A 13,659-nucleotide genomic window follows, 5' to 3' on the forward strand; every position below is an offset into this window, starting at 1 on the left:
TGAAGGGAAGATCAAGGAAATCCCTTATATGAGTCCCATAGGTTTAATCCCTAGACCTTAGAGATAAAGTGGGAGTGATGTCAATAATCAATACTCCATCAACTCAACCTCAAAAAATAACACGATATTTTATGCAATGTTTTCAAGGTTAAAACTAACCCGCACTTTTCATTTGAGAAAAAATAACCCCATTATAACATAAGATGTATAACATGCACATTTACAATAGAGCTTTGGGCAGACACGTATATAGCCTAAAAAGACTAAACAACAAAATTTGGCTAACACTACTTAAATATTAGGTTCGAATTCAAGAAATCTACTGTCAGTTCAGAATTTCAAACATGTACCGGCAACATGTACCAGCAACAAGCTTACTCTTAGATGTACAATTCAACCGAGCAAAAGACATGTACAAGGCCCCTACATATATCTTGCATTCTTGCTACAACAAAATTCCTTTAGCTGGAACAAAATATCTCAGCAGTGTATACACCCAAACAATGGGTTTAGTATAACAAAAGCTATGAACTACTGTTTGGAAGCAATATTAATGCAGATTGGATCAAGTTCTTCAATTTTGATTCCAAGTTAGAAAGTGTCTGTCCTAGTATCTCAGGCTTTCTTGCTTCTGAGGCAAAGTCACGACATTCTAGTTGCTGCATATGGCTTCGCAAATACCTGCTGAGGCCAGCCTCGGCAACATTTATAAGGCAAAGAGAAGGATTTGTGTGCATAAATTTCGTAACAAGAAATCCAGCTAAAATTTGCTGATTTGCCTTCACCAGCTCTGAAACAAAACAAGGAAACAGAATTTGTACGAAAGTAAGGCAGAAGCCTTCAATCTCATCATCTATCAGATTCTGATTTGTCCTTGATGACAGGAAACTCTGAGATTGACGTGATAAATCGCCCACCAAGTAACAGATGTAAGAGAAAGTAGCTCCAAGTGCTGGCTCAGAAATTATGGTGGATATTATCCCAGAAGATAAAACAAGAATTAACAAGTTCTTATCAGTGTTCTCCGGGATACCTTCCAGTTTAAGCTTGTTTTCAATTGCATCTAAGCAGCGCATATGTAGTGTTCCATACGGAAGCAATAACACTACTTTTAGGGCCATGAAGGAATCAGAACCAATTAACATGTTACTCAAGTTGCTTGCATCATCTTCATCAATCAAAACCAAATCAGATCTTTTCAAAGATCGATCAATTAATTTCACCACTTCATGGAATTGGGACAGCATGATTAGTTTCCTTAGAATCTCCATCCAACATGTGTGCAAAGGATGTATAGAAATTAGAGATTCAATTTTCTCTTCCTGAATAGGTTCCTCATCATGAATGCTTTCCCTTTCCCAGCCCTCATCATCCCAATCACTCCAATTATTGCCTGCATCAGATGTTCCTGACACTTCTACAGAAGCTTCTTTTTTCTCCACGAGAAAGAGGGTTTCCCAATCTTCCAATATGGCCACAAGAGTACCAATATGTGCATGTGTATCCGCAGCTTCACACACTTTTGCAAAGCAAGAAACAGCTGAATCAACTGTCAAGAGATCATTGGCGCTTATATCCAAGTGGGAAGAAATTGATCCTGCAAGCTCAGTTGTTTTCAAAGCAACAAGTGCATTATCAAACCTGTTAGAACCTTCTGATTGATTTGCAAGTGGCTGCTCTTCTGTAAGTTCAGTATTCTTGCTTGTGGAATGCCAATCATCCCATTCTTCCCATGGAAGGATACTATTTTCCTGCTCTGTTGATAGCTTACCTTTTCTACCTAAAATGAATTGCAATACCTCCAAGACATACACTCGCGCATGACTAGGCAACTGCAAGTTATCAGAAAACTTGGCTAACCTTTCCCAAACTGCAGTTCGGACCCCCTTTAGAGCTTCTAGGTCACCTTCAATTCTACTTATAGAAGATAGCAAGTTGTGCAAGTTAAGTCGTTCGCTATCATCATGTACTAAGTTAGACAAAATATTTTCTAGTATGTCTAGGTATAAATTACATACATCAACATAACAATTAGCGCCACTCATGCTGTCCGAGCTCATACCATGGTCAATAGAGCATTCAGAAAGAGCTTCAGAAAATACGGCCTCCACAGAGCCAAACTCACAACCAGATAAGATCATAGCTCTACAGAAAGAGCAATATACCGTAGGACTAGTTAATAAGCTGCAATTGGCAAAGAAATATACAGTGCCCCATCCCTGACTTGGTGTAATATTTCCCTCCACCACTAACCTCAAGAAAACCTTAAGGCATATCATCAAAGAAACTGCAGCAAGCTTCTCATCTGAACTTTCAGCCATTTCCACCATATCAGCATTCAATTTCATCCAGAAATTCAGAAGTACAATAAGGCAATCGTTCAGATGTAGATCACTGAAAGCACTGTCTCTAACAAAATGCAAAGGGATAACATTACAAAAGTACCGCTTCATGATGACTATAGCAGACTGGCATTCCAAGATTCTAATGTGCTTACTGCATGCATCATAGGTCTGCTCAACTTCGCTTAGCAAACTTTGTAGGCTCTCAGGATTTTCAAGATGTATCTTTTTAGCTCGGTACTCCAAATTCTCTAACAAATTTACAACATAATGCTTATACACATCTTGCCAAGATATAATATCCTTGGAGGTAGTACTGGTAATGGTACCATGAAGCGCTTGCACCATTTTTGAAAGTGCTTCCACAGTAAAGTCACTAACATGCCGGCAAACTTCATCATTGAAATGAACAGAGTTCAGACAGCCTAAATTTATGTCTACAATGTTTTTGAAGTTCAGATCTGTTATGAAGGAGACACGAAAGCATTCTTGTTCAAGGACCCGATAGAAATGCCCCAATGTTACAGATGAATCTCCTAACCCTTGAAATTCTGAGGGATGCAAGCCTTTTGTTTCCGCCAAATGCAGGTAACAGTCTGAAAGCTGTGCAAAAATATAAGCAAGACGAGCTTTATTGCAACCATCAATTACAGGATACACGACAGAGATTATGACATCAATAGTCTTTGTAGCAGATTCGAGGATTTCTCCCTTAAATTCTGAAATTTCAGCATCAATTTCCTCGTTGCTCCAAACCTCTGAAACTAATACACAAGCAAGAAACTTCAACAAGACCTGGAGAAGAACAAATAGCAATATCATCAAATGACCTCTCGGGACAAAAAAGAAATAATGCAAGTACACTGGCATGCCCTAGTGTCAACAACTTAAGAAAAAGTATTCAAAAAAATGAATCATTCAGAGAAATACTTCAGCTTTTACCTCTGTACGATTTAAGCCATAGGTGTCTGCTAATTTCAACATGTCTATCAAGATAGGTTTCTTTTGTAACCTTACTGAGTCAATAAAGGACATGACAACACTATTCATGTACTGTGAATCCCCGGATAAGAAGCGTGCAGTTTCAACTCCAGGAATTAGTTCCTCCAACACCTTTACACGATCTGCCAACCTCTTTTGCTCTTCCAGTTTCAGTTTCCAGCCTCTCCAAAATGTGGCTTGTGCTTTTTCAACTTTTTCCAGTTCATCTAAATAATCAAAAAAATATCATGAAAGATAATTACAAACATAAAAGGTACAATTTTTGATGGAAATTTAAAGGCAGACTACAATTTCCATGCAGTTAAAATTAAACAGAAAGGTGTCAGTTACCTGAACTAATCTTCTCCTGAAACTTTCTCTGCAACAACTCTCTCCTCTGAAGTGGATCTTTACATGCATCTCCTGAATTGTGTAACAAACTATATACCATCCCCACATTCATAATGCTACAAATTTCCTGGTAATCCTCCCTGGTATTGAGCTGCTGTTCAATAACTTCCACCCCATGAAAAGCATCAATGAGGTTTAGAAGGAAAGAGCAACCCACAACATCATCTTCCTCCGTAACTGGCGGTTCCATAATGTGTTTAGCCAGAGAGGAAATCAGATCATCCCTGGGAGCAAATCCATTCCTAGCTAACCAGGACAAAATTGTTATTACAGCTTGGGTTCTTACTGAAACATATTGCTTTCCAGGAACCGAAACGGGATAGTAATTTGATACCGATTCTGGTTCACAGCTTAATTGAACTAACCAAGGAAGCTGCAAATTAGCAAAAGACAGAACTTTCCTGTTCTCTCTTAGGATATCATCCCAACTGGTCCCATTTGCCACAGGAATATCTTTGGCAACCTTAGAAATTACCACCTTAATTTTATTCAATAAAGTCTCTTCATCCTCGGAAAAATCACCAGCCGTTACAGGTTGAGCAGTGCGATCAGGAGCCGAAATAGTTGAAGAACTCTTAACAGCAAACTCATGTGTACCTGTTTGCATCATCAGCGACTCATATTGGGCTTGCATATCTAGATCTTTCCACGCAAGTAGCAAGTCGCCAATAGATTCATCATCACAATGGCACAAAGCAAAGCCCAGAAGCTGCTTACGAGAGCTTATATCCATGTTCTCAATGGCAGGACCCCTAGCTATTGCAGCACAAAGATCCCAAATGAAACCATGGCCTTTTCTAGCCAAAACAAGGCATAGATCAAAAGCCAACTGCAGATCTCCAGCAACAGCAGCTTCACGTGCTATAGCTTCTTGAACAGCAGATATATCTTCCTGAGAAGCTAACCCAAGAAGCTTGGCAACTTCAATTATTTCATCAACATTTAGATATGCTCCAGCCTGGCTAGTAATAGCCATCTTGACGATTTCCATAGGATCCTTTATTTGCTTATACTGCATAGGCAAAACATTGACACCAAGGTTCGGCAGTTTGACTGTTAATGCGTCAATAACATCAGCCTCCATTCTAACAGTTGGGCTGCTAGGAAAGAGGTCAAGACAGTCCCTAGCCTTCCAGATCTGAAACAAGTTGAGAAAATATGATGAAAGGATTATAAAATAGGCAATCAGTTGAAATCAGTTAAGGACTTAAAGTAGAATGTTGACATCCAAAACAAAAACACTGGACAAGAGGCATGCTACCAAAATAGACCTTTGCATCACATAATCAACCCATCATTACTTAGAAAAATATTAAATATAGATGAAGAGTGCTCACAAGCATATAGCAACTAAGAGAGTATAATAGCAAAAGCTACACTTCCTAGTGATAAAATGAACAATTTTACAGATATGCCCATTTAATAAAATGATAAGGACCTATAAGGCATTGATTAGTTTTCTAAACCCATTTACAAAGGAGAGCCATGTAAAACATACAAGATCAATTCCAACCACAAAGCCAAAAATGACAAAAGATCGGAAGATCCTGCCTATAGACTAAAGTAGACAACTAAAGATTATCTAGATACTCTTATCTTCCAGATTACAAAAGGTAATATCCATTTCTCCCTAAAAAGAGCCTTAGTTTAGATTATCCCTCATCTCCCTGAAAATTTGTCGGTTTAATGATACAATTAAGATATACTCAATTGGATAATAAGTGCCTTCTATTTCCTTGTCCTCTCGTGTGTTAACCCTCAAGCTTAAATAAGCTATACTGATGATTTACCTCTCTTTTACAAAGATTTACGTGCCTTATATTAACTTCATGATAGGAAATTCTCTAACTTCACCTACACTTCTAGTTTGACATCCGTTCTTTATAGGCCATCAATATACTTTGGTAATATACACCTACTTTCCGGGAGGGATTAACAGCCTTTCAACACTTCACTTGAAGCTCACTTGAAAACTTAGAAACTTTGGAAGCTAAATTGGAAACTTGAAAACTTGGAAAATTTGGAAGCTCAATTGGAAACTTGAAAACTTGAAAACGGGAGGGATTAACAATTCAACACTTCACTTGAAAACTTGGAAGACCTTAATTCTGCTAAGAAGCCATCTAATATCTATCTTAATTTAAAAGTATTACATAAGAGGACTTAAAAATCAAAACTTGAAGCTCAAGCATTTTGTCTAGCTCACTGCTCATGGAGTCATGAGCATACGTAGTTACTGGGCCACTAAGTTAGTTCTGCAAAACATTGTCGTAGGGAGGCCACCAATATCTGCCAATATTCATAACGGAAGCAGAAAGCTATTTTACAAAGGACCCCCATCACTCAACTTTTGGTCTATATAGGTCCAATGGAGCACCAAGGGTGGGGGGAGGGGGAGTCAGAAGTTGTGTTCACTGGAATTGAACTGTGGACAGACAAGCAGCCATGAAAGGTTGATAGTTTCTGAAACCGGTGGGTCAGCCATGTTTAGTTGGTGGGACTCCAACCTTATTTAGACAAATCACAAACCAGACTAAAGAACCTATGTCCTGTTAAGTCAAAATGGTTGAGTGGATGCACCATCCCAAAAATAAAAAAAGAGCCCTCTCTCTCAATTTCTTTAGATTGGGTGAGAAGGGGGGGTGTTGCTTGACTGCATGCAGAAGTATGAAGAGAAAAACTAGTCATTTTACCAACTACAAGCTACATTCAAAACAACAAAGATTACCTCAGAGGAAGATAGACTTGATGCAGAGAAAAAATATTCCCTTGCTGTTTGAATCACAAGGCTTTCTGCCTTGTCATTTGGCAAACTGATTGTTCCCGTACCCTTTAAATAGTTCCTTGCAAGAGAAAATCTCCCAGCTTTAAGCAATCCTCTGCAAAATTCAATTAACATATACTCCAAGTCTATGAATGGGAAGGCTTTTTCTTGCAAACACTGCAAATCACGCCACATACTTGCCCAGTCGTTGTCCGATCGAGCAGGTTGACGTCTTGCAAATTTTGAGAGGATAAGACGAAGAATCTGTTTTACAGCCTTGTCATCTTTATGAGCCTCATGAAAAAAATTCACTGGTTTTGGAACCTGAAGTTCAAAAAAAACAAGGGAGGGAAAATGAGAAAATTTGTGAGTGTATATCATTGGCTTTACTTCCCATGATACTTTCAAAATCCTTTTCCTGACAGCTATTCCATTTTGGAATTCAACACAGGTATAATGTAAACGATTAAACACCTTCATATGCTCAAAACAGAGAAAAAAAAAAAATCAGATTTCTGGATGGAAATTGTATCAATTTCTGAATTTCTGAACTTCAGCTTACTCTTCTTTATACAAAACATCACCAGCTGGTGTAACTGTGTGGCCCACACTGGCTGTTGCCTCGCCATCCCAGGCACTAAGAAATCTCAAATGATGAGATACTCCAAGCCATCCACTTAAAACAACAATGCACGAATACAAAATAGAACAATTTCCATTAAGGCATATTACATGTATCATGTAGGTTGTAGACCAGTGAAAATACTCATTGATGGATATAAGTGGCAATAGGAAAAGCTTATAATAATCTATAATTGTTTCTTCCACTCTCTTCTAAATTCAAATTAGCATTTCAGATATCTGTCACAATGATAAAGCAATACACTTAAGTTTCAAACAATTTAGAGAAGTTATTGGGCATCGGATGATCAGATACAAACCTGATAAAGAGCCAACAGTCGCCCTGCTTCAATATGACCCTCTGCTATTCTGAGTTTTTTCTCAAGGCTCTCGGAACGAATGTCACTACCTGAATGACCATATACATCACATTATATTAGTCAACAAATTAATCAGAGGAACTCTAGAGTTCTTTGACTTGTAATCATACAAAAATCAGATAGCCAATACGTTCCTAGGTTTGAGAGAATTAGAACTGTGGCACAGATAATAAAAGTATAAGCCATGCTTGTTGAGACTTACAGAGACAATATAAACACTTACAAATAAACAAACAAATTAAAATCCCAAAATCTACTCCACTGGGACCCATTTATCATAAATTGTTTAAAATTTTAAATAAGATAGATAGTTGTAAAAATGTAAATTCATGGATAATGCTAAACATTATGCATCTCTGAAAATAGTAAACTTTATTTCTAATATGGAGAGCAGGTAACAGTAGGTATAACCTCACCTCTTGAATTTGGAAACTTTGACAGAATGGATGCCATAGTATTCCACCTATCCATAGCATTACACAAGTATATGCACTGCAGAGCACACTCCGCTGCTTCCATCTCATCCACAAAAAATCCACATTGTACATCCCGACACCATTCATCAATGACCACAGAGCAAAATTCAATTTTGCTCTGAGCAGCATTCTCCTTCAACCACTGAACCAAAAATGAATCCCTCTGATGTTCCACTCCCAAATGAAGTTTATTCATCATGAATGGGATTGCTCGAAATCGTAATCTTTCAACAATATTCTCTTCTTTCACACCCTTGAGTATGGTTTTGAACTTCTCATAGTCAGACATATGCTCCCATTCAATAAGACTGATAGGACAATGCATCTCATCATCAATTCCTTCAGAATAAACAAGCTGTTGCAAGTACCAAACATCATCAAGAAACTGCTGTAACTCATACATACCCCTACGGCAACCATAGTCAATCAAGCAGATACTATTCTCTAGCTGTCCACTTAATTTATCAATTTCTTGGGCCCTTTCCTTGTACCACATCAGTATCTCACTAGTTGACGGCCATAAAATCCCATATAGTTGCTTAATTATAGGTTCAGTTTTAATAAGCACAGCTCTTCCATCAGTTTCGGGTAACTTTCTGATATATTCCATCATATCTTCGCATTCAACCCAGTCTCTCTCTCGAAGAGGAGTAACAGGAGGAGGAGCCCTTCCAGGAAGGAGTTGACTGTACGTCTGGACTTGGATGGTTTCAGGTATAGCACCCAATATTTTCAGAATAAAGGGGGAACAGGAGAAAGGATGTCGCTTGAATAGAAGATTCAAAGCTCCGATTTTTCCATTCTCAGCAAGCTTCACAGCGGCTTCAGTAATCGGCATTACACGGAATTTACTGTATTCCTGCACAGAAAACCTGCACAACTATGTCATTACACAATGAGTCAGTGGTACCTTAAACTTTTTAACCGAGAGAACTCCAAGTCATATGGCATCAAACTTTAATGATATCACTACCATTAACTAAAAAACTGAAAAGATGTATAATTGGATGAATAGAAAAAGAAAATCTGTAAATTCCAATGCAATGTGTGTTGTCATTACTCTTGTGAAGCCAATGTTTACTGAGGAAATAATACCTGCCCATGTTTATTCCAAGAAAAGTCTCCAGCCTATCCTTGAATTGCAACAGCTGAAGTCTAGTCAGACGAGAATCCCATACATGTTCACACAAGTCAGATTCAGGTTCAGAAAACTTGTAGCGATTAGTCAGGTTAAGCCCATATGCAAGTAAAGCTCGCAATGCATCCTCTGTATGCCCAACTCTCTCAACACATTCATGAAGCACAAAAGCTTCATCCTTGACATTAGATAGAAGCATATGCACCTCATCACTCCCTTGTGCAGAGTGCAGCCACTGAGATTTGAATACTTGATCCTTATCCAATTTGTAACGATCAGCAAAGTCTAAAGCAGACTGATAACTATGACTATTGATAAGGACATCGTACATTTCAGGAACTGATTTCTTTGAAAATGAAAGCAATTTCCATGAAAGCCTTGATGTCTCAACTTGATTAAGGTTCACTTCATTATACTGGTCCATATCATGAATATAACTTATTTCCATATGATCAGCAGAATTTAGTGTCTCTTTAAGCAACGGGATATCTAAAACAAACACTTTTCCCGAGAAAAATTTAGTTCTCTCCAAAACAGGTACAGAAAACACAGGATCATTGTCTAAAAGCTTTTTCCCATTAATGACGTCAAACATGGTCACAGCACCTCCTGTTTTTGCTATAGTGCACACATGATCAGACCACCAAGTAAAATCGACAATATCTTCTAGAAAATCATTGTCTATCCCTCCACAAGTAAATAGAGAAAGAGACGAGCTATCAACACTAAGCTTAAATACGTTCAAGCGTGCTCTTAAATCGAGGGTCCCAATAAATTTTCCATGAGGTGAGATCAGCACCTTTGGAGATACAACCAGGCCTCTAAACCCCTTAGATTTGCTATAAACGCCTTCAAATTGCAGAGAATTGACTTGTAGCAAACCTGATTTTAGACTCCAGCGCCATACAGAGAGTGTAGAAGATCCTGCAGGTGGAAGCAACAATTGATAACATAAAAATTGAAGTACAGTCCTAAATAAACCTCTTTTAGTAAAATTCTAAAAAAAACTCATCAGTTGTATATAAAAAATTTCAAGAGAAGAGCATGTATTGATTTTAATAAAGGATACAAACTAGAATACCAGTAGGGCTGCTAGCAGTTAGAGAAATATTGGTAGGGGCACCAACTAGAACAAGCAAAGAATGTTCTGGGTTGTAGTCTAGACAGAAGAAATTTAGTGAAAACTGTCTCTTTATTTCACTCCAAGTCCGTACTGAAGAGAGAGAAGCACTCAGATCCTGGCTGATCTCAATGTGATGAAGAGTTCCATCAGAAGTAAGAAAATTGAAATTACACCTGTAAAACTCACATAATTAAAACAAATACACAATGTAGTGACCATCACAACCTAACTTCAACATAGAAGAAAGAAATTTTGAGTAATTCCCAAAATAGGGACCCAAAAACACCGGAAAGAAATTGAAACATTTCCATGCCTGGTAAACCCATTTAGATTGACTGGTTATGCTACATCACTGAATGAAAACTTACAGGAGAGGTTCCGTTGCCTCTGTAACAGCAGGCACAAAAAGGCCCACAATTGGACACGCCAATTTCAGATGCCTGCGCTCAATTCTTATTAGTTCATCGCCATTTGACTTGATAAAGTATAATGTGTCCACATCATCAACAATTCCGAGCACATCATGAGATTCTGACCATACTCCAAGAGTAAATGCACCAACATTATTACCTAAACAAACATAACAAATTTCAATTTCTTTCCAATAAAACTTGCAGTATCAAAGCGATCATTAACTGTAGCCACTAGCAGACTCTTTGCTCCTTGGTTTTCATCCAACCTTCACTGCTTCACAGAGCTTACGCTACTTAGTGATTGTACGACTGAGATAAGGCATATAATTTATAATTAAGTTATTATATAGGTATATAATATGATCTGGAGAGAATTTTTTTTCTAATATAATACAGAGAGAATTATTTCTAATATTGGTAAACAAATAGGGCCAAGGTAGAGGCACTTTTTCTTGAACTAGTAAAAAGATTTAACTTTAAGATAAATGGCACTTCATCCCCAAACAATAAGAAAATGGCTTGAGAATAATATCCAGTGACTCACCAAAGAATTAAAATGTTATGATGACAAAACTTTCATCGACTTCAAGTGACAGTAAATATACTTGGAATGTCACATGGGACTGGACTGTGGACTTCCAAATAGCCCACAACAGATATACTAATGCATCCCTATCTATAGATACAAGTATAACAAAGAAAAGTATCCCTGTCATCTTGTCAATAAACCCTTGTATTGAGTTATATATGCCTAGTTAACATTTTCCCATGTTACTTCCATAACAATAAAATAAAGATAAACCGTTGGATCTGCATACTTGAATCTGAGTTGGAGTCTTAAAGCACTGTGGTGCAAGAGAATTAGTCTTAAAGCACTGTGGTGCAAGAGAATTATTCTCCATAGCAAAATTCAAGACTTAATATAATTATTACTAATTTATTACTATTCTTTGACTGCTGGATATACTTGCATACATCCAATCCCTCTTATCAGCCCTAAAGATGAGCATCTTCAGAGGCATTGAGGATGTAGGAAATATTATTCATGCAGTATAGGAATTCAGAACATATATCAACAAATGATGTTTGAAAAAACAAAAACAATAAATATTAAACAAAATGCCAAATCAAAAACATAAGATGCACAGCTTCTAGCATCAACATCTTAACTACTTATAAGTTATAAGATAGTAAATCTTACTAGCAAAAGTCCCATATGGTTGCTGATACTCCTCATCCCTCCGTAAAATGGTTATATGATTTCCAACAGCAACAGCCACTCGTTCACCTTTAGGGGATACAAATAATGACACCAACCTCTTCAATTTCTTTGGTTGTCTATATGCATTCCACTTTTCTTTGATTTGAGTCAGACCTAAAAGAAACGCAAAAGATGAGAGCTCATAAGAAACTCCCTAGTACTGCTCATATAATTGTTTCGTTCATTGACATGCAAAAAGACAATGGAAACCATGCCAATGTAGAACAGTGATCTAATAACATAATCAAGCATATAGAAACAATCTAGTACAGAGTACGAATCCCAACCAAAGAAGAAAAAACCACATATACACGAAAGCTCAAACTAATGTCTCCAGCTCAAGTGTTGCACGATTCAGTGACCAACCTAGTTGTGCATCTATCGCAATCAAGTAATCAACCAACAAAGGCGCCACAGGAAAACGATCAAACAGCGATTCACACATTGATATTGCCCATTCCAATCCCGGCTCATTTCAATTCAGCAAAGACTACACTCATATCACTCAATACACCAAAAAGAAATTCAATTGTTTCCAATCTCAATAACACCCTAATTAATTCTTACTTTCATAATTCCATCAATTCTACCCTAAAACAATACAATTAACTTTACAATCACTAAATAATCAAACCATAGTACATAATCATCACTTGCATAACATAATTGCACTTTAACTACCCAATTATCACAAAATTGCTATTAAACAAATCAAATTCAACATACCTCGAGTTGAAATCAATGACAATACTCCTGAATTAGTAGTATCAATAACCTGAAATCACCAAAATCAATCACAATTAACAATCACTTCGCCCCCAAAAAAAAAAAAAAACCCTAAAAAAATTGAGAGAATTCCAAACCTGTTGAGGAGGGTAATTTGGGAAACAAGGTCCGGAAGCGTGTTGAAGAGTTTGATAGAGAACCTCGGATGAGGTTGCTTCCTCCATTGAAGAACCTCGATTTGTCGGAGATAGTATATATACTCTATGTGACCACCATTAAAAGCGGCGAACCGCCGTAATGAGCACCGTAGAAGCGTCGAGAACGGCGGAGATCTTGATTGATGATGATCTTAGCAATGGAGTAAGGTTGCGATGTGGGAGTGAATCAGATTGAGGGGAGGAGAGAGAAGATAGTGAATCGTGATATGTAAATTATTTACTGCGTTACAAAATTTTATTTTTTAAGGTAAATTTTTTTTAATTAACTTAAGGTTTAAAACAAATAAATTCCTTAATCAACATGTTATTTCAAATCAAGTTCTGCCAAAATTGTAGGAGTTATACGAAATGAGAAGGTTCCTTCAAGAAAAAAAAATACGAAATGAGAAGGTTCCTTCAAGAAAAAAAAAATACGAAATGAGAAGGTATTGTGGCATTTCGTCGAGTCATTATGAGTAATGGAGTAGGTAATTAGTTTGTGAACATTTTCATAAATCACGAACAGATGGCGTGTGTCTCATGTCAATTGATCACTTGATCTACTATATGTCTATATTAATCTCATCACCTTGTAAACAAAAGTTGAACTTGAACCTTTTAGATTAAATTAATTAACTTGCATGTTATAGCTCATATCTTTTCGTTGCATTTTCAGCTTACTTGCACATACATCCTAGGTCAGCTTCCATTGTTTAGATCAAAACCGCCAATAATATATGTCACCCACATCCCTTATCACATTCTCTAGTTTTGAATAAGGATTGCCATCAAATGAGCATCAACACTTAATTTTACCAAGCCATGA

At 37.3% G+C, this 13,659-nt stretch overlaps 1 protein-coding gene across 1 annotated transcript; it reads right to left on the reverse strand.

Annotated features, from left to right (window-relative positions):
• Window positions 1–276: 276 nt before the first annotated feature.
• On the reverse strand, window positions 277–12,863 carry LOC145620225 (MAG2-interacting protein 2-like). Its single transcript, XM_081674861.1, has 12 exons — window positions 12,774–12,863; window positions 12,637–12,685; window positions 11,851–12,024; window positions 10,605–10,806; window positions 10,195–10,409; window positions 9,071–10,037; window positions 7,916–8,847; window positions 7,440–7,528; window positions 6,463–6,822; window positions 3,675–4,872; window positions 3,285–3,550; window positions 277–3,137 (listed from the first exon to the last, which is right to left on the reverse strand). The coding sequence occupies exons 1-12, from the start codon at window positions 12,858–12,860 to the stop codon at window positions 525–527; spliced, it is 7,152 nt and encodes a 2,383-aa protein (XP_081530987.1). The 5' UTR covers window positions 12,861–12,863; the 3' UTR covers window positions 277–524.
• Window positions 12,864–13,659: the final 796 nt, after the last annotated feature.

The sequence above is a fragment of the Chenopodium album genome, chromosome 27 (genome assembly GCF_948465745.1).
Source record: "Chenopodium album chromosome 27, dcCheAlbu1.1, whole genome shotgun sequence".
Lineage (NCBI taxonomy): Eukaryota > Viridiplantae > Streptophyta > Magnoliopsida > Caryophyllales > Amaranthaceae > Chenopodium > Chenopodium album.